Here is a 22,203-nt window from a genome sequence, read left to right as displayed (position 1 = left end):
TGTGGGTTTTTCTCTCTCTAGTTGTGGCTCACAGGCTCCACGGTGAGTGGGCTCTATAATTGTGGTGTGCAGGCTCTAGTTGAGGTGCGCAAGCTCAGTAGCCCCGTGGCATGTGGGATCTTAGTTCCCTGACCAGGGATTGAACCCGTGTCCCCTGCATTGTAAGGTGGATTCTTTACCACTGGACCACCAGGGAAGTCCCTGAAATCTTTTTAAAATGTAAACATTTACAGCTATAAATTTTCCTGTTAGCACTGCTTTCACTGGATCTCGAAAGTTTTGGTATATTATGTTTTTGTTTTCATTTGTCTCAGAGTATTTTCTAATTTGCCTTGTGATTTCTTCTTTGATGCATCGTTTGAGTGTGTTGTTCAATTTCCATATATTTCTGAATTTTTCACTTTTCCTTTTGTTACTGATATCTAGTTTTATTCTATTGTGATCAGAAAAGATACTCTGTATGATTTCAGTCTTAAAATTTTATTTAGACTTGTTTTGTGGCCTATCATATCGTCTGTCCTAGAGAACGTTCCATGGGAACTTCAGAAGAATACGTATTCTCCTGTTGTTGGGCAGAGTGTTTTTGGTGTGTATATCTATTAGGTCTAATTCATTTATAGTGTTGCTCAAGTTCTCTTATTTCCTTCTTGATCTTCTGTCTGGTTAGTCTATCCATTATTGAAAGTGAGATATTAAATTCTAAAACTATTATTGTAGAACTGTCAACTCTCCTCTTTGATTCTGTCAATTTTTGCTTTATATATTATGAGGCTTGGCTGTCAGTTGTTTATAATTATTGTATCTTGCTGTATCAAACAGTTTATCAATATACAATGTCCTTTTGATCCCTTATAACCTTTTTTGACAAAAAGTGTATTTTGTCTGACAGTAATATAGCTACCACAGCTCTCTTTTTGTCACTAGTTGCATGGGATATTGTTTTCCATCCTTTTACTTTAAAGCTCTGTATTTGTATCTCAAGTTAGTCTCTTGTAGATAGCATATAGATGGATCATGCTTTTTTTTTTATCCATTCTGATAATCTCTGCCTTTTAATTAGAGAGTTGAACTCATTTACTTTATTTTTTCATGTTGTTTATTTTTTCTTCCAGTTTCATTGAGATATAATTGACATACAGCACTGTATAAGTTTAAGGTGTACAGCATAATGATTTGACTTACATACATCATGAAACAATTACCACAAATAGTTTACTGGATACCCATCATCTCATATAGATACAAAATTAAAGAAATAGAAAAAAATTTTTTTCTTTGTGATGAGGACTCTTAGGATTTACTCTTAACAACTTTCATATACAACATATAGTAGTGTTATGCAGTTATGTGATGTACAACATAATTAATATAACTGAAATTTTGTACCTTTTGAATACCCTCATCCAATCCCCCCTTCCCACACCCCCACCTCTGGTAACCACAAATCCAGTCTCTTTTTCTATGAGTTTGTTTTTGAATTACAACTGACCTACAACACTATGTTAGTTCCTGGTGCAGGAACTATTTCTATACATTTCAAAATGATCACCACAATAAGTCTAGTTACCATCTGTCACCATACAAAATATTACATAATTATTGATTAGATTGACACTGTACATTTCATACTCGTGACTCATTTATTTAAATCACTTATAAGGAAGGATTTATTTCTGTCAATTAGCTATTTGTTTTCTGTATGTCTTATATGATTTTGTTCCTCATTTCCTCCATTACTGCCTTTCTTTGTATTCAGTTGATTTTTTTAGTGTACCATTTTGATTCCCTTCTTTTTCCTTTTCTGTATATTTTTAAGTTATTTTCTTAGTAGTTAGCTTGGAGATTGAAATTAACATCTTAAACTTATAATCTAGTTTGAATAATACCAACTTTGTTCCAATAGTACAAACAAATAGTACTCTGCTCCTATACATCTTAGTTCTACCTCCTTTATATAGTTATTGTCACAGATTACATCTTTATATATTGTGTACCCATTAACATCAATTTATAATTATTATTTATGCCTTTTAATTCTCAAAGGAAAAAAAGAGGAGTTATAAACCAAAAATATAATATACTATCTTTTATATTTACCTATGTGGTTACCTTTGCCAGAGGTCTTTATTTTTTTGTATTGCTTCAAGTTACCATTTATTGTCCTGTCCTTTCATCCTGAAGGATTCCCTTTAGCATTTCTCATAGGCAATTCTACTGGTAATGAACTTCCTGTACTTTTGTTTATCTGGAAATGTCTTAATTTTTCCTTAATTCTTGAAGGATGGTTTTTCCAGATACAGAATTCTTGTTTGATAGTTTTTTCTTTCAAGATTTTAAATATATCATCCCACTGCTATCTGGCCTCCATAGTTTCAGAGAAGAAATCAACTGTTAATATTACTGAGAATACCTTGTATGTAGTGAGTCACTTCTCTCTTCTGCTTTCAAAATTTCAAGATTATCTTTGGGTTTCAACAAATTGACTATAATGTGTTTTGGTATGGATCTCTTTGAGTTTATTCTGCTTAGAATTTTTTGAACTTTGTGAATATGTATATTCATGCCTTCATCAGATTTGGGATGTTTTCAGCCATTATTTCTTCAAAAAATTTTTTTATGCTCTGTTCTCTCTCTCATGGGACTCCTGTGGTGAGTATGTTAGATGATATCCCATAGGTCTCTCAGACTTTGTTCGTTTTTCTTTATCTTTTTATCCTGCTCCTCAGACTCAATGACTTTAATTGCCTTATCTTCAAGTATGCTGATTCTTTCTTCTGCCTTCTCAAATTTGTTGTTGAACTCCCTCAGTGAATTTTTTCACTTTGGTTATTGTATTTTTGGCTCTAGAATTTAGTTGTTTGCTCATGGTTTCCTTCAGCTCTTTGAGCATATTTAAGACAGTTAATTTAAAGTCTTCATCTAATATGTCCAATGTGTGGGCTTCCTTAGGAATGATTTTTGTCAAATTCTTTTTTTTCCTGTGAATGGGTCATACTTCCCTGTTTCTTTGTATGCTTTGTTAATTTTTTGTTGAGAACTATACATTCTGAGTATTAAAATGTGGTGTCTTTGGAAATCTGATTCTTCCACTCCTTAGGGGTTTCAGATATTTACTTGTTGAGGGCTGTAGCTGTCCATTTTGACTTTTCCAAATAAGTTTTGCCAAGTGTATTCTTTGTTGTGTGTGGTCCCTGAGGTTTCTGTTCTCTTACTTCTGTGGTCAGCCAATGACCTGATAAAGATTTCTCTCCCCCTCTCCCACAAAAGAGTTATGTCCCCTTAAATATTCTGATATGTGCCACTGTGGAAGCTACTGCAGCCCAAGAGGGCTAAAACCAAGGCAAGCTTCTGCACCTATCTCTCCGGGAACCCCCAGACCAACCAAAATGTAAAACCCCCAATATTTGGAGGACAAGGTTCTCTGCCACCAGCCAGCCACTCTGGGAATGTGGGCTGCCGTCCCTACAGCATTGACTAGTAGCTAGTTCATGCATGACGTTCTCTTATGAAAGATCAACATCCTCTGCCTTCATCAAGCACTCCCCTGATTGTTATGTGCTCAGTTAGGTTCCAGAATTCTGAAATAGGTGATTCCAATTGCTCTTTTCAGCTCAGTGGTTGCTTCGGTGGAGGGACTGACCCTAGAGCTTTCTAGTCTGACATTTTTCATGCTGTCATTTCTGTATTTAATTTCTAACATTTTAAATCTTTTATCCATTTGGAATTTTTAAACACTTATTTATTTATTTATTTTTGGCTTCATTGGGTCTTTGTTGCTGTGCAGGCTTTCTTTAGTTGCAGCAAGCAGGGGCTACTCTTTGTTGTGGTGCATGGGCTTCTCATTGTGGTGGCGTCTTTTGTTGCAGAGCATGGGCTCTAGGTACACAGGCTTCAATAGTTGTGGCACGCGGGCTCAGTAGTTGTGGCTCGTGGGCTTTAGAGTGCAGGCTCAGTTGTTGTGGCGCACAGGCTTAGTTGCTCTGCAGCATGTGGGATCTTCCTGGACCAGGGCTTGAACCTGTGTCCCCTGCATTGGCAGGTGGATTCTTAACCACTGTGCCACCAGGGAAGCCCTCCATTTGGAATTTATGCTGGAGTGTAGTGTGTGAGGATTATCAGGTCCTGACTTAGAATCTATGTTTAAAACCAGTGTAGAACCTCAGAGTTGTGATCACCAGGTTAGGACTGGAAAATCCATCTGGTTCCCAGAGTGCTAAACCCAGTGTGCCCCTCACCACCAGGCTCACCCCAGCTTTATGGAAATACGAGACCATAGGGAGATATAGAGAGGAGAGATTGGGAGGGATGCAGTCAGGACAGCATGGGCCAGGTGCAAGATAGTGATAGAAAGATTGTGCCCATAATAGGGGTGTTGCTGTTGGGGAAGGTTGGGATGCAGAGGGGATGGGGATTGGAGATGGGGATATTGTTGGGATGGGGATGAGGATGTGGTATGGGCCTTCCCAAGGCCCACAGAACAGAGGGGCTGGAACCTGAGTGAATTTGAAGAGAGATCATTGAGATCTTGAGTCTGCGGTTTTACAACAGGCTGAGACCTTAAGCAGGGCAGGGAGTGCCCCAGTTGGCAAGTTGGCTGGCATTCCTGGAACAGGACCGGGAAAAAACAAGGAGATAAGATTTCTTGCGTCTTTTACCTGGTCTTCTGGCAAATCCTGGCATGAGAAAGCTTTTAATTCCCATCTCTAAAATCTCCCCTTCCACACCTGCCCTACCTTTTGTGGAAGTGGCTAAGTAAGTAGTGAGCAGCCTATCTCTGAAGAGTTCCCAGAGAGGTGGGATAGCATGGACTTGGGGGGACATGTCTGTGATTCCAGAGTCATATCATATTAGATTGTTTACACTGTTTCCAAACTTGGCTGCACTTCAGAATCACTCAGGGAGCTTATTAAAAATACAGAATTAGAGGCACCACCCCAGACCATCTTAAACAGAATCTCAGAATAGGGCCAAAGGATCTGTATTTTTTACCAAGCTGTATATATTTATCTGTATTTCTACCAAGCTGTCCAGGTACTTCCAAGAATTTGGTAGGGTGGGGCTGGGAGAGCCACCTGGGCCTATTTGGCTCCCCATCCCAAATTCCAGATGGGCTCAGAGCCAGTGGAAGGGAACAAAGGTGGTCTGGGGGAAGAGGAAGCTGGGATGATGTACCCCCAATCTTCCTGAGGGGAGGACTTTCTGCCCTGGCACAGCTTGTGGAATGAGGGAGAACATGACAGGGAAGAGTTGGGGACTAAGACGTTTCCTCTTCTAAAATCTTAGGTTCCCTTTCTCTCCCAGGACATACTGCCCCATTCCCCTTGTTTATGCCATCATGAGGGCCTCTTGTTTGTTAGATGGTGTCCACAGCCGCTTTAGGTCCCATCCTCAACTGCCTTTCCTCAATATGGGAAGCTCTTCCTAGGATCTACCCTAAGTCCCGACCTCTGAACTTGACCCTGTAGTGGTAGACCGGCCTCAGGGAGATGTTCCATACTGGAGGCATTGGGACCTCCTTACTTGCTCCTGGGGCTTAGAACCTAAGTTAGGGGTCCTAAAGGAAGGGAAGGAAAGAGTGGGGACTTTGCCGGAGGTAGAAACCTGGCTGGACATGAAGTCAGGGCTGGAAATAGCTACTCTCAGAGCAGGAGGATGACAGGAAATCCCTGCCATACACTAGGGTGCAGGTGTCTGAGCCTATGGGGTGGAGGTGGGGGCATGAGAGGGAGGCACCAAGAGAACCTGGAAGGAAGTGGAGCTTAGATGTAGATGCAGCCCCCAGGAAAGGACCTGCGATGGTGAGAGGAGTTGTTATCCTTCTCCTTATCTGGGGCCCCAGGTCTGTCATCCAGCCATTCCTCTGCCCTCGGTTGCTGGCTTGGGCTCATCTCACCTCACAGTCCCACCCGAACCTTAAGTTTGCTGTCGGGGTCTGGAGCTTGCAGCCCTGAACCAAGCCCCTCTCTTGTCCTCAGGCCAGCCTGGATGTAGACGGTAAGGAAGGGGACGCAGAGACTCGGATGGCTACACATCTGACCTGTGAGTATCCACCTAAGTGTTCCAGTCTGTTGGGTGAAGGCTTTGGCTTGGTGTGAACGCTCGAGAGAGCCTAGGTAGTGTTTGACAATCTCTGCGGTGGCCGAGGTACAGAGGACTGCTACACCAGAGGTCCTGGTGCCGAGGGTGAGAGGTGAGGGAGGTGCACGTGGCTCACTTCAGCTTTACGTCTGCTGATGAGCGCAGAGTGAACACACCCTAACGCCAGATTGAGACCCTGGAGCCTGGGAGAGGAGGTGTGCTAATCCACCCCTACTCACCCCCAGTGTCGGCAGACCCACTACCTCTTTAGGACGGGCACCTGGGCCTGGCTCCGGGGTGGAGGTCCTAGGTGCGGGTGTTGCAGGAGTCTGGAATTGCCCACATTGGGAAGAGGCCACATTCCCTTCAGCTCCAGGCCCCAGGCCCATTTGTGCCTGCCTGGTGGGGCTTTCAGGGCAACAGATGCTCCCAGCTTGGCAGGCAGGAGCCGGGGAGGGGTATGGCAGGAATTTCAGCTCAGAAGCTGGGCTAGAACAGGGCTTGGGGTGAGCTGGGCCCCTGTACGCTTGTATGTGTAACAAGGGTCAAAGGGCCTGGGTGCCTTGGTGCTCCTGGGTTCCCAGCTGAGCACTGAGCCCACCAGGGACCGGCTGCCCTGATGACTGTGCAGCTGTTACTGAGGAAGCTACTGCTTCCTGGACTGCAGATGACCCATTACCTTCAGAAGTGTGTGATATTTGTGTGCCCAGCATAGTTGCAGACTTTACTCAATGTGTGGCTACCTAGGGACAGGGTTAGAGTTAGGACTATGCTTGGAACAGCACTGACATAGTGGTTACGGATTGGAGGTAGGTAGTGGTAAGCATAGGGCTGGAATCACGGTGATGTTAAAGTAGGATTTGGAATTGCGTTTATGGTTCCTGTTGATAAGAGCTAGTGCATCTTGTAGATCTCACCTATAGTAGCTGGAGAATCTGCTTATCTACATGGTGAGAATTGAAAGGGTCTATAAAAGTCTGCTTTCTTCTCCAGCAGTCTGAAGTGTGGGTGGAGTAGGGGTGTCCTATCTGAGTTGATCTGGCACCATTTCCCTGTTAAAAAAGAAATGACAGGCCCAAAATGGAGTCACTTATGCTAAAAGGAAGACTTAATACCTGACCTTATTGAAGTTACAGCCTTCTCCAAGAATGTAATCCAAACTGATCGGTGTGGAAATTTCTGGTCCGCACCAGTGAGGTAATCCTTTCCATCCCCCAAAGGAAGATGAGGTAACCTGGCACATAGATCTCCTTCATCCCCTATAGATAGATTACCTAACCCTGAAATAATCTGTTTTTGTTTTTGACTTCCTTGTCATACTCTTAAAAACTTCTCTTTTTCTATAGCCTTTTAGAGCTCCCCTCTACTTGCTAAACGGGATGCTGCCCAATTCATGAACTGTTCAGTAAAGCTAACTCGATGTTTAAAAAAAAAAGAGCTAGTGCATCTTCGATTAGGATTGTGTTAGGGTTGGAGTAGGGTACTGTTTGAGTTTAAAATTGGGATCAAAATGGGTCAAGGAGATAAATGTTGTGTTGGGGGTCAGTTTTAAGCTTCTGAGATGGTCTGGAGAGGGACTTAACCTTATGCGTATTGTGTGATACTGATCTGGTTTAGATGAGAGGTTTTGGACATTTTCTGGACTTCTGCACTTGAGAGTTATAAATGGCCATATGATCCCTGAAGCTGCGATCGACTAGAGGGAAGTAGGCATCTAGCTCCTGGGGAGAGGGAACATCGCAGTTTTCTATCCTGAACTTACCTGGCCATGTAAACATCTTTTGGGTAATACCCAGCAGCATTACCTTTATGAGGTACAGTTATTCTGAGGGTCTCACTTGAAGGACTGGTTTTAGAGTTGTTTGTGAATGGGGCTGGAGTTGAGGTTAGGGTTAGGGTTGAAAGGCATGGACTGCAGTTGAAGTTTGGGGTAGAGCGACACATGTGGTCATGCCCTGTATCAAGGGCTCCTTCCTGACGAGTCAGGAGCTGGTTCTTCACAGTTTCCTGAGGGGGATTTTGACAGAGTAGGTCTGTCTGGTTTACTCTTCCTTTAGATTCTGTTTCTGCTGCATCGGAGAGACTGAGGGTCAGGAGCCTGCGGTAAACTGGGGACACTCCCGGGGGTAGGGATGGGAGTGTAGGTGAAGGACGGGGCTGCTGAAGAGGGCAGGGGACTGACTTGCTGACCGTGGCGTTCCTTTAAAAGCACACAGCCAAGTTGTTGAGACCAGGGGTGTGTGTGTGGATCCAAGACTGTCCTTATTAAAGGACAGGCAATGGGACAGAAATTACAAACCAGAGTTTAGAGGTGGATAAACAGACCTGGCCTGAGGTGGCCTATTCGTTGTATCGGGGAGAAAGGCTGGGAAGGATGGATTGGGAATGCATTTGTGTTTGTGGGCCTGCAAGATGGGCTGTGTCTGTCTGCATGTGTGTGGTGCCAGAGTCTGCTGGGGCATGTCTGGCTCAGGGTTTTCATGAGTCTATGTAGGTGTGTTTCCTGAACATGTCTCTGGGTACTCTGAGTTAGCTTCTGAGTGGCATTGTTGACTTTATGTCCTCCTGTGTATGTGTCTGTGTGGCTAGGTGCCTGTACGCATGTGTCTTTGACTGTGTGTGAGACTCTGCTCTGGCCTCTCACTTTCCCCTGACCCTCTCCCCTGATGCGCCCCAGCTGCCAGCACTGTTTACTGCAAGGGATTGGCTTCCTTTCCCTTCCCACTCTCTGGATTCCCATGTGTCCGGCTGCCTGCCCAGGGCCCTGCCCCTGAGGCCTCTGTGTGGGGCTTGACCTTGGGAATGATACACTCTGGAAAGCCCCCGATATGCTCTTTGCCCGGCTGTGGACCCAGAGAAGTTACAGTGGAGGAGGGGGACAAGGCGGGAAAGGGGGGCAATTGGCAGCATGCACCCCTCCTTCTGGAAACAGAGCTCTCCTTCAGGCCCCCTCTTTCCTCCCCACGCTCTCATCCAGATCAAGTATTCAGGGTCCTGGCCTCACTGTCTGTGCGCATGGGAATGGACAGTCCTCCACAAGCCCCGTTAGGCATCTGGTCCTCTGCGTCCCCCAGCACCTTACAGGCCTGCCTGTGCTCATTCCTCACATCCCCACACACCCTCACGGCTGTCCTCCCTTATTTCCTGTCCCTGCCGTAGACATGGAACCACTCTTGTCCTTCATTCTGTGACAGCCCAGGCCTGTGCCGTGGAGCAGGTGGAGCAGCAGGCTTTGGATGAATGGTGAGGAGCAGAGGCTCAGCCCCTCTCACAGGTGCAGGAAGCAGCAGCGCCTTGGGGTTTACTCCTGTGCGCATCCTGTGGTTGTTGCCCTCCCTGCGTGGGCTGCAGTGAGGAGGTACAGTAACAAAGCAGCCACGGTCCCTATTTGCTGGGACTTGGTGTTTAACAAGAGAAGTGATTTTGTGGAGAAGCCATTCTCCCGCACTGCAGGCACTCGGTTGCCTGAAATGCTCTCTGTAGAATTCTGAAATGCTCTCTGTAGAATTCTGAAATGCTCTCTGCAGAGCCCAGGAGAAGGGCTCCAGAAGGTCAGAGCCATTTGCCACGACAGTATGGTATCTCAGAGGGCAGAGGCGAACTCCAAAGTTCCCAAGCAAGCATTGCTATATCCCTAGCATCTACCAGCAATTCTGGAGCAGTGAAGACCTGGTTTTGTGCCCTGCCGTGAGAGTTTTCATTCTGATTTTACTTCTTGAGCCGAGGGGGAGCTGGAAGGTGGGGCTTGTGCTAGGGTTATAGGATGGGATGAGCAAGGCTTCATCCTTCTACAACATCCTGCATGAATCATAGGCTCTGACTCTGTCTTCTCTCAGCTCTTGATTTTGCTGAGAACTGAGAATCCTGAAGGTCTTGGTTCCAGCTCATCTCTGTGCCCCTAGCCCTTTGTTGCAAAACTTGGTCAGCAGCATAAGCCAATGCCGGCACGTGGCAGGTGGGATACATGGGAAGGACCCGCTCCACCTAAGCCAGGATGTGTGCACATTAACCTCAGCTTCCCACGTGATGCTGCTGTGACCCTTCTGAGTCAATTCCCTTCATTCCGGGCCTCCCTCTCCTCTCCTTGCTCTGTGGCTCTCTGCCCAGCTCTCAGCAGGCATGGAGGATGTGCCTGCCACAGGACCCCCTATGATCTTTGGGGATGCTTTAGGAAAACACTGGAGGGTGTGGCTCAGCAGGCCTGGACCTTGTGCCTCCTCACCTTGGGGGGCCACAGCAGGGCCTGAGCTCCCATCTGTTAGGCACAGAATCACCCTTCAGAGGAGTCATGCTTCTTCGCATCCTGGCTTTTCTGCATCCTGCTAGCAGGACACATTGTGCTAAGTGCTGGGTCCTATCAGAGGAAGAGTCGTGCCCCACGTCCTGGTTTGACGGTATGTTGAGCCATCCTGGATTTCCTTAGGAATCAGTGAGGCAGGGGCATCCCACAGTCCCCATACCACAGCACGAGGAAGCTACAGCACTTCCTGCCCTTCCTGCAGCTTTTGGCTCCTCTGTGGTAGGTCAGAAGGTGGAAATGCAGACGTGCCACCTTCTGAGAGAAATGAGGTGTCCAAAACAGAGGTCCCTTCCATCACTCAGGGCAGCCTCTTTGTCTTTCTGCTTCCCAGTTCTCTCCTCCTACCCTCAGACATCCCCAGTCTCTGGATGAACACTAGGATGCCACACCTGCCCTTTTTCTCAGTCTCAAGCCCCATCCTCTTCATGCTCTGTGCATCTAGAGCTTTTTCTGACATCTCTCCCCCTATATTCCAAGACCACCCTCTTCACACATGTGATCACCAACTTCAACTATTTTTTTTTTTGCCCACCTGGGTTCACATGCTGCTACTGACTTCTTAGGCCCTAAAAAACCTCTTGCCATGGTAACTTCCAGCATTCCTCTTCATCTCTGGCTTTGGCTCTCTGTATCAGCCCTCCCCCCAGCCACGATCCTTCCCAGTTCCTCATTCACCCCTTTAGGTATTTGCCCTGTTCTCTTTTTTTTTTTTTGCACTACTCGGGCCTCTCGCTGCTGTGGCCTCTCCTGTTGTGGAGCACAGGCTCTGGACGCGCAGGCTCAGTGGCCATAGCTCACGGGCCCAGCCGCTCCACGGCATGTGGGATCCTCCTGGACCAGGGCACGAACCCGTGTCCCCTGCATCGGCAGGCGGACTCTCAACCACTGCGCCACCAGGGAAGCCCCTGCCCTGTTCTCTTAATTGTAGGGAAACCGTTCTTTTCATGATACACAAAGTCCCTCCTCATTACTGATTACTGATTTTAGCCAAGGCCAACCCCTGAACCTGGGGACTCACTCCTATTCTGTTACTTCTGCACCATGACATTGCTCTAGCAGTTCCCCCTTTCTCTCCTGCATCATCAGTTTATTCCTCTTGACTGGTTCTTTTCCATCAACATCCAACAAGCTATATCTCCTACCTTTAAAAATCCCTCTTGGGGCTTCCCTGGTGGCACAGTGGTTGAGAGTCTGCCTGCCGATGCGGGGGACGTGGGTTCGTGCCCCGGTCCGGGAGGATCCCGCATGCCACGGAGCGGCTGGGCCCTTGAGCCATGGCCGCTGGGTCTGTGCGTCCAGAGCCTGGGCTCCGCGACGGGGGAGGCCACAGCTGTGAGAGGCCCGCGTACCGCACAAAAAAAAAAAAAAAAAAAGCCCTCTTGATTCTATCTCCTCATTTTTCTGCACCTCTGTGGAACAAAACTCCCTAAAGCAGTTGATTACACTTGCTATCACCAGTTGCTCTTCCTCTCTGTCTTGGATCCACTCCAGTTATGCCTTTGCCTCCGTCTCTGACCTTAGTCTAGTCTTCTCAAGGCTATGAATGATCTCTATGTTGTTAAATCTAATAATCAACTCTGAGTCCTCATCTTACTTGGCAGATTGGCAGCTTTTCATGCAGCTGACCACTTTCTTCTTGAAACACGTTCCTCTCTTGGCTTCCAGTATGCCACACTCTCCTGGTTCTCCTCCTACCTCACTGGCTACTACTTCTCAGTCTCTGCTTATTGGTTCCCACTTTTTTCTCCAATTTCTTAATGTTGGGGTATCCCAAAGCCTGGTCCTAGATCTGTTTTTCATTTGCAGTCATTGCCTTGGCGATCTTATCCAGTCTCATGGTTTTACATCTCCATTTATCTATCTATCTATCTTATTCTTATTCTCCTAATTCTTCTCCTCCCACTCCCCTCCCCCTCATTTTTCCCCTCCCCTCCCTCACCCCTTCCTCCATTTCTTCTTCTTCTTCTTCATCATCATCATCATCATCATCATCATGATGTAATCTATCTTTCTATCTAATCATCTATAGCCAGGACCTTCCCTGAGGACCATCAAGCTTCTTTGTTGAGAAAAGACTGTTGGAAGTGTGGTCTCAGGCAGAAGCTGGGAGATTAGTCATGATAATACTGCAGTAATCATAGCAGCAGAGAGAGTGAGAAGTGGTCATGTTCTGAATTCATTTCATAAGGTAGAGACAACAGGATGGATTGGATGTGGATGGTTAGAAAAAAAATGTGAAGGATGACACCAGTGTTTTTGTTCAGAACTGGAAAGATGGAGTTGCTATTAACTGATGTTGTGAATACTGTGACTGGAGCATGTATGTGTAATTAGATGATGGTTGGAATAGGGAATCAAGAGTTCACTGTTCTATAGAGGTGAATTTTGGACATTCAAGTATTTATGTTGATTAGACAATTTGGGCAGGTGAGACTGTCTATCACATCAAATCATGAGCTCTGTGGTGTAAGTCCTGTGTCTTTGTTGTGTTTACTGTAGTACCTTGCATATAGTAAGTAAGCAAATATTTTAATTGAATATAAGACACATCTCAAGTTTTTTTTTTTTTTTTTTTGCGGTACGCGGGCCTCTCACTGTTGTGGCCTCTCCCGTTGCGGAGCACAGGCTCTGGACACGCAGGCTCAGTGGCCATGGCTCACGGGCCCAGCCGCTCTGCGGCATGTGGGATCCTCCCGGAACAGGGCACGAACTCGTGTCCCCTGCATCGGCAGGCGGACTCTCAACCACTGTGCCACCAGGGAAGCCCTCAAGGTTTTTTTTTTTTTAAGTTTTTTTCTTCCAGTTTTTTTTCGGCCACGCCGAGCGGCTTGTGGGATCTTAGTTCCCTGACCAAGGATTGAACCTGTGCCCTCTGCAGTGCAAGTGCGGAGTCCTAACCACTGGACCGCCAGGGAATTCCCCTTTCTTCCAGTTTTGAGATATAATTGACATTCGGCACTGTATAAGTTTAAGGTGTACAGCATAATCAAGGTTCTTTTTATTGTGACCCTTCTGGGGTCCTCATCAGCTGAGTACCCCAGTAATCCTGTGGCAGTATTCCCTATTCCATAGCACTCATCATACGAATGTAATGATTTGTCTGCCTCCCCAGCCCCGACTTTGGATTCAAGTACTATTAAGGTATTATTATGCACCAGCCGCTATCCTAAGTCCTGGGGTTATAACACACTATTGTATTACTCAGGCAAGAATGAGATACCTATGGATGAGAAACCTAACAAGCAGAGGCAGTAAACACAGGAGAAAGGGGGCAAAATTGAGATATATCGAGATTAGAACACAGTGACTGACTTCATGTTTGGGCTGAGCAAAAACATGGATTTATAGTTACACCAATCCCTGACATTGGGAAACAGATTTGTTGGGTGGGGGGTGAGTGTTCAGAAATTTTGAATTAATTTGCATTTCCTTTGGACAATAAGGCTCAACTCACTTCTTTTCATCACACGATGGACAACAGTCTAAAACTCAGTTTATTCCTCTCCATGCTCTAAAAGCACTTGGGTATTGGGTTGGCTTCCTGGCTCAACTTCTTTTGAGTACATAGCAAACCAGCCTTTTCTCTTATCATGCCTTCTTCAGGAACATGTCAGCTTCTTTTTAAAAAAAATATTTATTTATTTTGGCTATTCTGGATCTTAGTCGCAGCACACGGGATCTTCGTGGCAGTATGCGGGTTTCTTAGTTGTGGCATGCGGACTTCTTAGTTGCGGCATGCAGACTCTTACTTGCAGCATGCGGGATCTACTTCCCCAACCAGGGATTGAACCTGGGCCCCCTGCATTGGAAGCGTGGAGTCTTACCCACTGGACCACCAGGGAAGTCCCAGGAACATGTCAGCTTCTATCTCAGGGACTCAGACCCCCATCTACATGGTCTTCCTCTCTGCTTCTGTCCCTGCCTACCCTTGGGGGTGGGGGACAAGCCCCTCTCCATGTCCTACTGTGATCTTCATTCCAGGTGTCATTCATTCCATGCAGCTGTTAGGCAGTGGAAGTGGGATATAGGCAAGAGAGCTACAGCAGCCTCCTAGGTGAGTTCTCCAGAAAGATCTAACGAATAACCAACAGGGAGCAGAGAGGGGAGATTCTACCATTTGCTTTTGACGTTAGTCATATTAGCTACATGCTGTTGGTAAACAAAGCGCCTCCTCAAGGTTGGAAGACTGGCACTCCCCTCCAGATTGTGGGCATATATAGAAGTCATCAGTGAATTTTGCCTGTGGGATTCCTGGCCACTCCTTCTTGACAGTACTATCCTCATGTCCACATGGCTCCTCTGGGCCCAAGGTCGCCATAATAGAAGTCAAGTCTGACCTTTACCTTCAGTGTACCTTAGACAAGGGCCTTCCTTCTCTGCTCCAGTTCCTTTATCCACAGTCCGGGGAGCGGGTGTTGTTGTGTGGAGTGCGACCCAGCTTAAGTGTGAGTTAAAACTCCTTCCCTAGATAAAAAGGACATTTACCTCCCTTATGCCTTCCTTGAACACACCACAGTAGAGAGGAGGAGCAGACAGACACCTCTCTGCTTAGAGATATAGAGTATATTTTGGGTGGCACTCTGCCCACCTGTACATTAATGAAAATGACAGTAGCAGTCCTCTTCAAGGGATGCAGACGTTGAGGAGACTACAGAGTCTTTCGAATGCACTGGGTCTTCTTGAGCAGACCAATGTTTCCATCTGAGGTGAGAGGTGAGAGTGAGGGCGGGTCCCCTGGTTGGATGGCACAAGCCACTCGTGGACAGTGCCGAGGGCAGCGGCGGGGGATGCCCAGGACTGAGGCAGAGTGGAGTTGATGGGAGTGGGAGCGGTGCCGGAGCTTACTGTCTGGGGAATGGGGACCATCCAAGAAGGCCAGGCCCACCTGCTTCTCAGTAGGCAGAAATTGGGCCTTTGGGTCCCCTCTTGTCTCCTCTGTCTTAGTTCGCCCCTTGGGACTTTTGGCTGGAGCCAGGCTCTTTGCTACATTTTCTTTTCTTGTGTTAGCCACTTTCTCACATGGGGAGGACATGGATTCCTCATGCCCTTTGCCTTTGGTTTTGGGGTTAATACAGTGTAGAAAAGATTTCATCTTATTTCTCAAGCCAGATTCTGGAAGGCTGGGCCTCTTGTGAGTATAGCCTGGCATCATCTGCCCCTGCAAAACCTGACCTTGTAAAGTTTGGCCCTGCAATGGCTTACCTGGAATGAGTTGGCCCAGGAAAGGCTGGCCCTATGATGCCTGGGGCACCACAGGCTGGACATTCTCAGGAACGCTTGCTGGTTTGAGGATGACATTGAGCTTGGCTTGACTGTCTTGCAGGTCATTCTTCTCAGAGTCTTTCCCCCCAGGGACTCCAGGAGGTATCTCTGGGAATTTAAGCTGAGGGTGATGCTGGGGACTGTGCTGACAGGGAGCACCAAGGTGATAGCGATGTCTCTGTTGCCAGGGGCTGCAGGGTGTCCTGTTCAGAAGCATCCCTTCTGGCCTCTGGGCTTCAGCAGAGTGGCTTTTTTCTCTTGTGGAAGAGACTGCAAACCCGGCATCCCCTTCTCCGTGGTCCCCTGCCATTTTGGGTTTGCCTGGCTTCTCTCTCTTTTCTGCCAGTGTGGGGTCTTGGACTGAGTCCTTGCTCTTGTCAGGGCTTTGGGGCTCCTCTAGGCTGGGGTTGTTCACACTGGCCTCCAGCTGAACACAAAGCACCTGGGTCTCTGTCATGTCCCCACTGGGTTGTGAGATCTTGGAGGCCCAGTGGACAGAATCATGGGGTACTGCCCTGGACCTGGGTTGTTTCTGTTTCTGATGCACTGCCTTTAACTCAGTGGCCAGTTGTTGTTTGAGGTGGAGCCATTCTGGATCCAGGGCACGTGGCATATCTGGTGGGATGGGGAGTTCCTGGAGCAGTGTTTTTCCGTGGTTGTTTAGACTCCCAAGAGACTCCTGTGTCCATATGTTCTCTGGCATTGCTACAGTTTGTTCCCAGGACTCCCTTGCCTTTAGGGGAATTCCCAGTTGTATCTCTAGGATCTTCTTTCTCAGATGGAAATTTAGTTTGGCCAAGGTGGGTTCCCCGAGTGAGTATGGCTTCACAGGCTCTGACTGGCTTTCTAGAGGCACCATCTTGATTATTCCTTCCATCTGCACTTCAGCCTGGAATTCACCTGCAATGTCTGCACAAGTCTCGTTGGCATCTTGAAAGCCTGGCCCAGGACTTAGACCCTGCTCTTCAGGTAAGGTCACCTGAGTCAGAGGTTCTCCTGGAAATTCGACAGGCCAGGCACCATCTCTGTTTTCATAGCTTGGGAAGTTATTGCTGGGGCCATGGCCGCGGAGAGAACCACATAATAAAGAGCAGGCATCCCTGACAAGAAGGCCAGATCCTTGTGCCGTAAAGCTGTCTCCAGTGTCTCAGTGGCTCCCTCGGACAGGGCTTGGGGCAGCTTAGGGTGTTCAGTGTTAGCACCTGGTGAGGTTTGCTGCTGCTGCTCAAGGGCCGTTGGCATCCAGGGTGTAATTTTCTGTTGTTTGTCTGGATCATTTGCTGCCTGTAGTTCTAGGGGCTTGCTTTCTGGGGTGCAGGTAAAGGGAGCCAATTCCAGGACCCCAGGAATTCTACACTCCCAGGAGCCACATACGCAGACAGGAACCTTGCCCTGGTGAATCTGCCCACATTTGGAGTCGATGTAGCTCTGCAATATTGCCTTGGCCTGGTCAAACAAGTGCGGCATAGGGACTGACACTGGGTCCTTGACGGCTGGGAATGGGTTGCCAACGCCAGTGCCCTCTAGAGCTGTAGGATGGGGGACGTTCACATTGTCTAGGGCTGTGCTGCTCCAGGAGAGAGTCTGCTCGTCAGCAGGGGACAGAAGCAAATGGATGGACTGCTGGATCTTCTGGGGCAGGCCCCAGCGATGGTGAATCAACTGTCACTGGAGGTGGAATTCCAGCAGCCTCCTGGCATGCTCTGGGAACAAGAGTAGTTCCCTTGTGAGGACTGAGATGGGCTGCCCTGGCCAGGAAGTTGTCACAGTCTCAGAAGACTGGGCTTTGTCACAGGGCTTATACTGCACGGGGCTCTGGGTGCGCTGATTTCTCTGGAAAACATCTGGCAAGCCCCACTGAAGCTGGAGCTGCCTCTGCAGCAGGTGCCACTTCAAGGCTTCACATTCATCCAGGGTCAGAAACGGGATATTGATCTGAGCTTGTTGGTGCTCAGTTGGAGCAATCCAATTTGGGGAAGATGGAGAAGAGGGTGGAGCTGACTGGAGTGGAGTTTTAGGCATCAGAGGGAGGAAGGAGAACTCCTTGAAGAGAAAAGGATGCTTCAAGGGGGGCTTGGACATGCTCCCGTTCATGGAGAGGCCTTGAGAACCCAAGAAAGTGTCAACCCGGGACTCACTGTGCAGAGAAGGGAGGCCACAGAATGGCTGGCTATATTTCGGCTGCACATGGCCCACTGAGTCGTTAGCCTGTTGCCCAGGCATTAGATAAAGGCCACTTAATTCTTTAAGGGCTGGATAGGGCAAGGCTAGAGCCATATTGTCTGGGATTTGCTGGTAGTAGTGTCTTTGTTCTGGGTCCATAATGGACCACTTAGAAACCCAGAAGGCCTGGCTGGGCTGGCCGGCCATACGTGAACCCCAGTTCTGGTATGAAACGGTCCCAAATTTCTCAGTAGAGAACTGAGAAGTATCATTCTGGATGAAAGAGACTGGTTGGTTACGTACAGGGTGGTAAAATAATGGCGGATCTGGTATAAGCTGCCTCAGGGACTCTTCCACACGTCTGGGGAGCCCCCACCTCTGGAAGTGCATCAGTCCTTTTACATGTACCTCAAGAAGCCTCCGGACTTCAGTACTGAGGAATAACAGGTGGGCAGGGAGGACAGTGACCATATGTAAGGCCATAGCATGTGTCAGGGCTGTGACTTCTCGGTTCAGGGTTCGCAGAGAGACCTGAGAATTCAAGGGCTGCTGGCCTTGGTTCCCATAGACAAGGTTGGGGTTGCTCTGCATCATCTCCTGCAGGTTCACTGAAACCTTAGTTTCCTCAAACCTTGAAGAAAACATAGTCTCTGGGCCCCTGGGCACCTCTGGTACTTGAAATCCCTGCCTTAGCTTGAGGTGTTCAGCCCAGTAATCATGGATGCTAGCTGCACCTGTTGACTGGGCCGATGACTGGGTTAAGGATTTCTCTGACACTGTGAAGGTTGCAGATGGAAGTGAAAGGTCTTTGGAGTGTGGGGAACGATGCTCCAGTCTCTGCTCAGAAGACACTTTAGACGTGGACAAAATCTCTAGGTAAGAGCAGCCCTGTGACAGCCTCCTTGAAGTGGGGGAGATCAGGGTGTTCTCACCCACCACCACCTGCTGAATCTCCAGAGCCATGGCATCGCAGGTTTGGCAGCAGGAATCTGCACACAGGAGCTGCTGCACACTCCCCTCCCGAGGAAGCCAGCCCCGGCTGGGAGGGAAACATGGCAACTGTTTGTTACTGATGGAGTGACATCTGCCTCTTCGCAAGTGTGTGGCCTGGAGATTGTGCCTGCCCTCCCCTAGTCCTGTAAACCCTGAGGCCTGCATCCGCTGGGTGTTTACTCATGTGCTTTTTTTTTCCTAGGGAAATGTCATTTGGCAAGTTATGGTGGGCTGGGCTGAGGGCCTGGGGCTTATTGGGCGAGGTCTCAGACAACAGCTGGGAGCACAGGGCCTTGAGAGACTGGGAGGTGGGTGAGTTCCCTGCTGACCTGTGTTGAGAAGCTGAACTAGAAGGAACCAGGTAGATGGGGGAGCCAATGGTTAGCTGATGGGGCAGCACCAGGAACATCACCAGGTAGAACCTGGAGTCATTCTCTTTTCGGGCTTAGGCCGCAGCCTGGTATCCAGTATTTCTAAACTGTAGAAAAGGAGATCCTTTTGGGAATTCTGTGTTCTGGGGATTAAAGGGGATTAAAGGGTGTACACAACATCTCTTGAGAGTCCAGATCTAGAGAAGAAGGGTATAATATATGACAAGCTCCTGTCTGAGGGCTGTCCCAGGAACTGGCCCCGCTGAAGACAGAACCAGAGGAGGTAATGTCAGCAGGGTCCAGGGGGCTGCCCTTGAAAGGGTGTAGCTGTAAAGAGAATATGAAAATGATGAAAATTATTCACTCAATTATCCATCCTCCTGACTGTAAAACTTGTCTTGTGGCTGAGTGCAAACCCATGTAGAGTCTTTTATGAACTATGCACTAGTGAAATTCTGAATTCCAGGGCCACTGTGAGCCTAGCACAGAGCAGAACTAGGAAACTCCTGTCTCCTGAAATATCTGATCCCCCTCTGCCCTGGCAACGCTCTCAACCAGTGCTCCAGGCTCCACTGTCTGGCTCCCTCTCAGCCACTGTCCTTCTCCCCAACCCTGCCCCAGGCCAAGCAGAGAAATGATCACAGACCAGGCTGGGAGTTGGGAGACTGCAAAGAGCAGGAGATCACCTTTTCATGACAGAGAGCAGCTCCCATGGCTTTTCAGCTTCTTCCTGGGAAAGTCTCCTAGCTGAGAAACCAGGTGACAGTGTTACATGGAGCAGGAGTGGACCCAGGGACATCCTATAGGAAGCTGAAGGCCTCTGAATGAGAGGAGACCGCAAACCCCAACAGTTAGTGCTGTGAGGCACGTCTGTGTACCACTCAACCAGGTATGGTGTGCTCTCCTGGACCTGCTCTCATTTGATCTTCACAACTACACTGTGAGTGAGGCAGGATCATCAGATGCCCATTTCATGGTAACAAGACTGAAAGATGAAGTGACTTCCACAGGGAAGTGGAAACTAGTAAACATAAAACTAGTAAATGACACAATTAAGGACTTCTTCCCTGTTTCCTCACTCTTCATTCCCAGGGGTAAGGTAGAGAATTTTGGAACATTTCCAGACTCTGATTTCCCACCCAAAACAGTTTTCTGGCAGATTTTGTCAACTTGGAGAACTGAAGCCTTCAGTGGTTAGAGCACCTGGCTCCTGGCACCAGGGGTCATCGAGGGACAGGGTTCATGGGAATCTCACCCACAGTGGAGGGGAGTCAGAGCAGAGACTGGGACTTTACCTCTTGATGCTGCATCTCTAGCCCTTTGTCTGACTTTCCGGTGACGCTTAAAGGTCAAAGAGAGTGTGAAGCTGGGACACGATTTTCTTTTTCATGTCTAAAGTGAAACAAAGGAAATATACATTTCCCAGTCTGTTTCTATATATTTGTCTGTATGTTATACACTGTCCTATATTGCCTTCCTGTACTCCACCCTTTCACCTGAATATTTCATTTTTCTATTTATTGTGTGCTTACTTCAGGGCTCTCCACATTCCATACCTCCTGTCCCCTTTCCCAGGACAGTATTTTCAGGGGATTTAGTGTGACACAGGAGGAATAATGGAACTGATTAAATGGTCAGTGGTTCTCAGCCAAGGGCTTTTGCTTACTAAGTCCACCAATCAGAAAAATCCCCCATTTTGGGAGGTCAGAAGAGATCCAGTGAGGTGGATTCCACTTTACCTAGGACTCAACCCAAGCCCGATAGAGAGATTCTTGATTTTTCAATTAGAGTACACTGCAGGGATGGCCTGGCAAAGAATTATTTCTAGGCTCTGAGAAAGAGAATTACTATAAAGAGTAATTGAATGTATCTTATCTGAGGCTTGATTGGTTCAGCCATGGTCATCGTGTTTCCCTACCAGGCAGCAGCTCCTTTTAGGTTCCAGTGTTAATCCATGGTAACTCTTTTTCACCTGCCAGATAATTAGGATAATAATGAAGATGGAGCCATAGGTATATAAGGGATACCCCAAATCCCACAGAACAGAAGTCAGGCTCAGCATGGTCTAAACCTCATTAGCATAAGGAGACCAACCATCCCTATATGTAGGCATTCAGGGTCCTGGTGCCTGATGACTCCCAGTGCTATGTCTTGTGGCCTCCGCCTCACAGATGACAGAACCAGGCCACCAGACTGTATCACAAAGCCCTCCTGTTTCACAAGGCAGGTGTGGTGTCAAAGACCTTTACCTGTCTAGGGAAGCTCACTGGAGATTCAGTCTGCAGATGAGGGTGTCTGGTTGTCTGTAAGGACTGAAGGCGCCGCTCACAGGCAGTGTCTGTGCTCCCACTTTGTCTTCATTCTCCACACCCTCCACCAGCCTGACAGCTCGGCTCTTCCTACGCAACAGTTGTCTGGTCACCCATCCCCCGAAAACTGAGGAAGAGTGGCTGGGACCGAGGAACCTCTATAAACTCCTCCACCTGTACTGGAAATATATGTGCAAAGCACACATGAGTTTAGGGACAGCAGAGTCTGGTATGGCTTGGGAATGGAGAACTTTGATGTTACAGGCAGTGGGTGATGGGAAACCAGAGGTGCATGAAGGGGACCATAGTTGATGTGGCAGGGAAAGGCCAAGGTGGCAGCATCTTTAAATTTAAATATGTGGCGGAAGGGAAGCCTCTATTCTGTGTGGTGGGAAGAGAATGTAAACACTGCCTTCAATGGAGGCACATGAATCTGGTTCACTTCTGGAGGACTATCCAAAGCTTTGTGTTCCAAAGCACCTCTACCCATGTGACAGCATTCCACTTGCTCAGGAAGATGACTTCCTACAGAGATAAGTGGCCACTTCCAACTAAGGATTATTGGAATATATGGCCACTTCCATATATCTACTCTGGATATATGCTGTTTACCTGAGGAGTTCGTTTTTTTTTTTAACCTGGATTTTGCTAACTTTTAGGAATGACAGGTGTTTTCCAACCAGCCCCAGGATCCATCACTCCTACACCTTGACTATTGATTTAGACA

At 47.7% G+C, this 22,203-nt stretch overlaps 2 protein-coding genes across 7 annotated transcripts in view; one reads left to right on the top strand and one right to left on the bottom strand.

The window, feature by feature from the left end:
* IL11RA (interleukin 11 receptor subunit alpha) overlaps positions 1 to 22,203 on the top strand; it is a 131,290-nt gene that overhangs the window by 54,156 nt on the left and 54,931 nt on the right. For all 6 annotated transcript variants that reach the window (XM_073806031.1, XM_073806030.1, XM_073806035.1 and 3 more), the window contains one exon: positions 5,976 to 6,039. The gene's annotated coding sequence lies outside the window, so the exon portion shown is untranslated. The remainder of the gene's footprint in view (positions 1 to 5,975; positions 6,040 to 22,203) is intronic.
* Positions 13,706 to 21,229, bottom strand: LOC101334509 (protein SPATA31F1-like). Its single transcript, XM_033857913.2, is given in 5 exon segments — positions 13,706 to 16,654; positions 16,657 to 18,842; positions 19,854 to 19,914; positions 20,463 to 20,508; positions 21,086 to 21,229. Coding segments are annotated over 5 exon segments (4,065 nt in total). The 3' UTR covers positions 13,706 to 15,026.

Source organism: Tursiops truncatus, chromosome 6, assembly GCF_011762595.2.
Source record: "Tursiops truncatus isolate mTurTru1 chromosome 6, mTurTru1.mat.Y, whole genome shotgun sequence".
NCBI classification, from domain to species: Eukaryota; Metazoa; Chordata; class Mammalia; order Artiodactyla; family Delphinidae; genus Tursiops; species Tursiops truncatus.
Note: the sequence above shows the minus strand (reverse complement) of the source record. Positions and strands in the feature narration are given on the sequence as shown.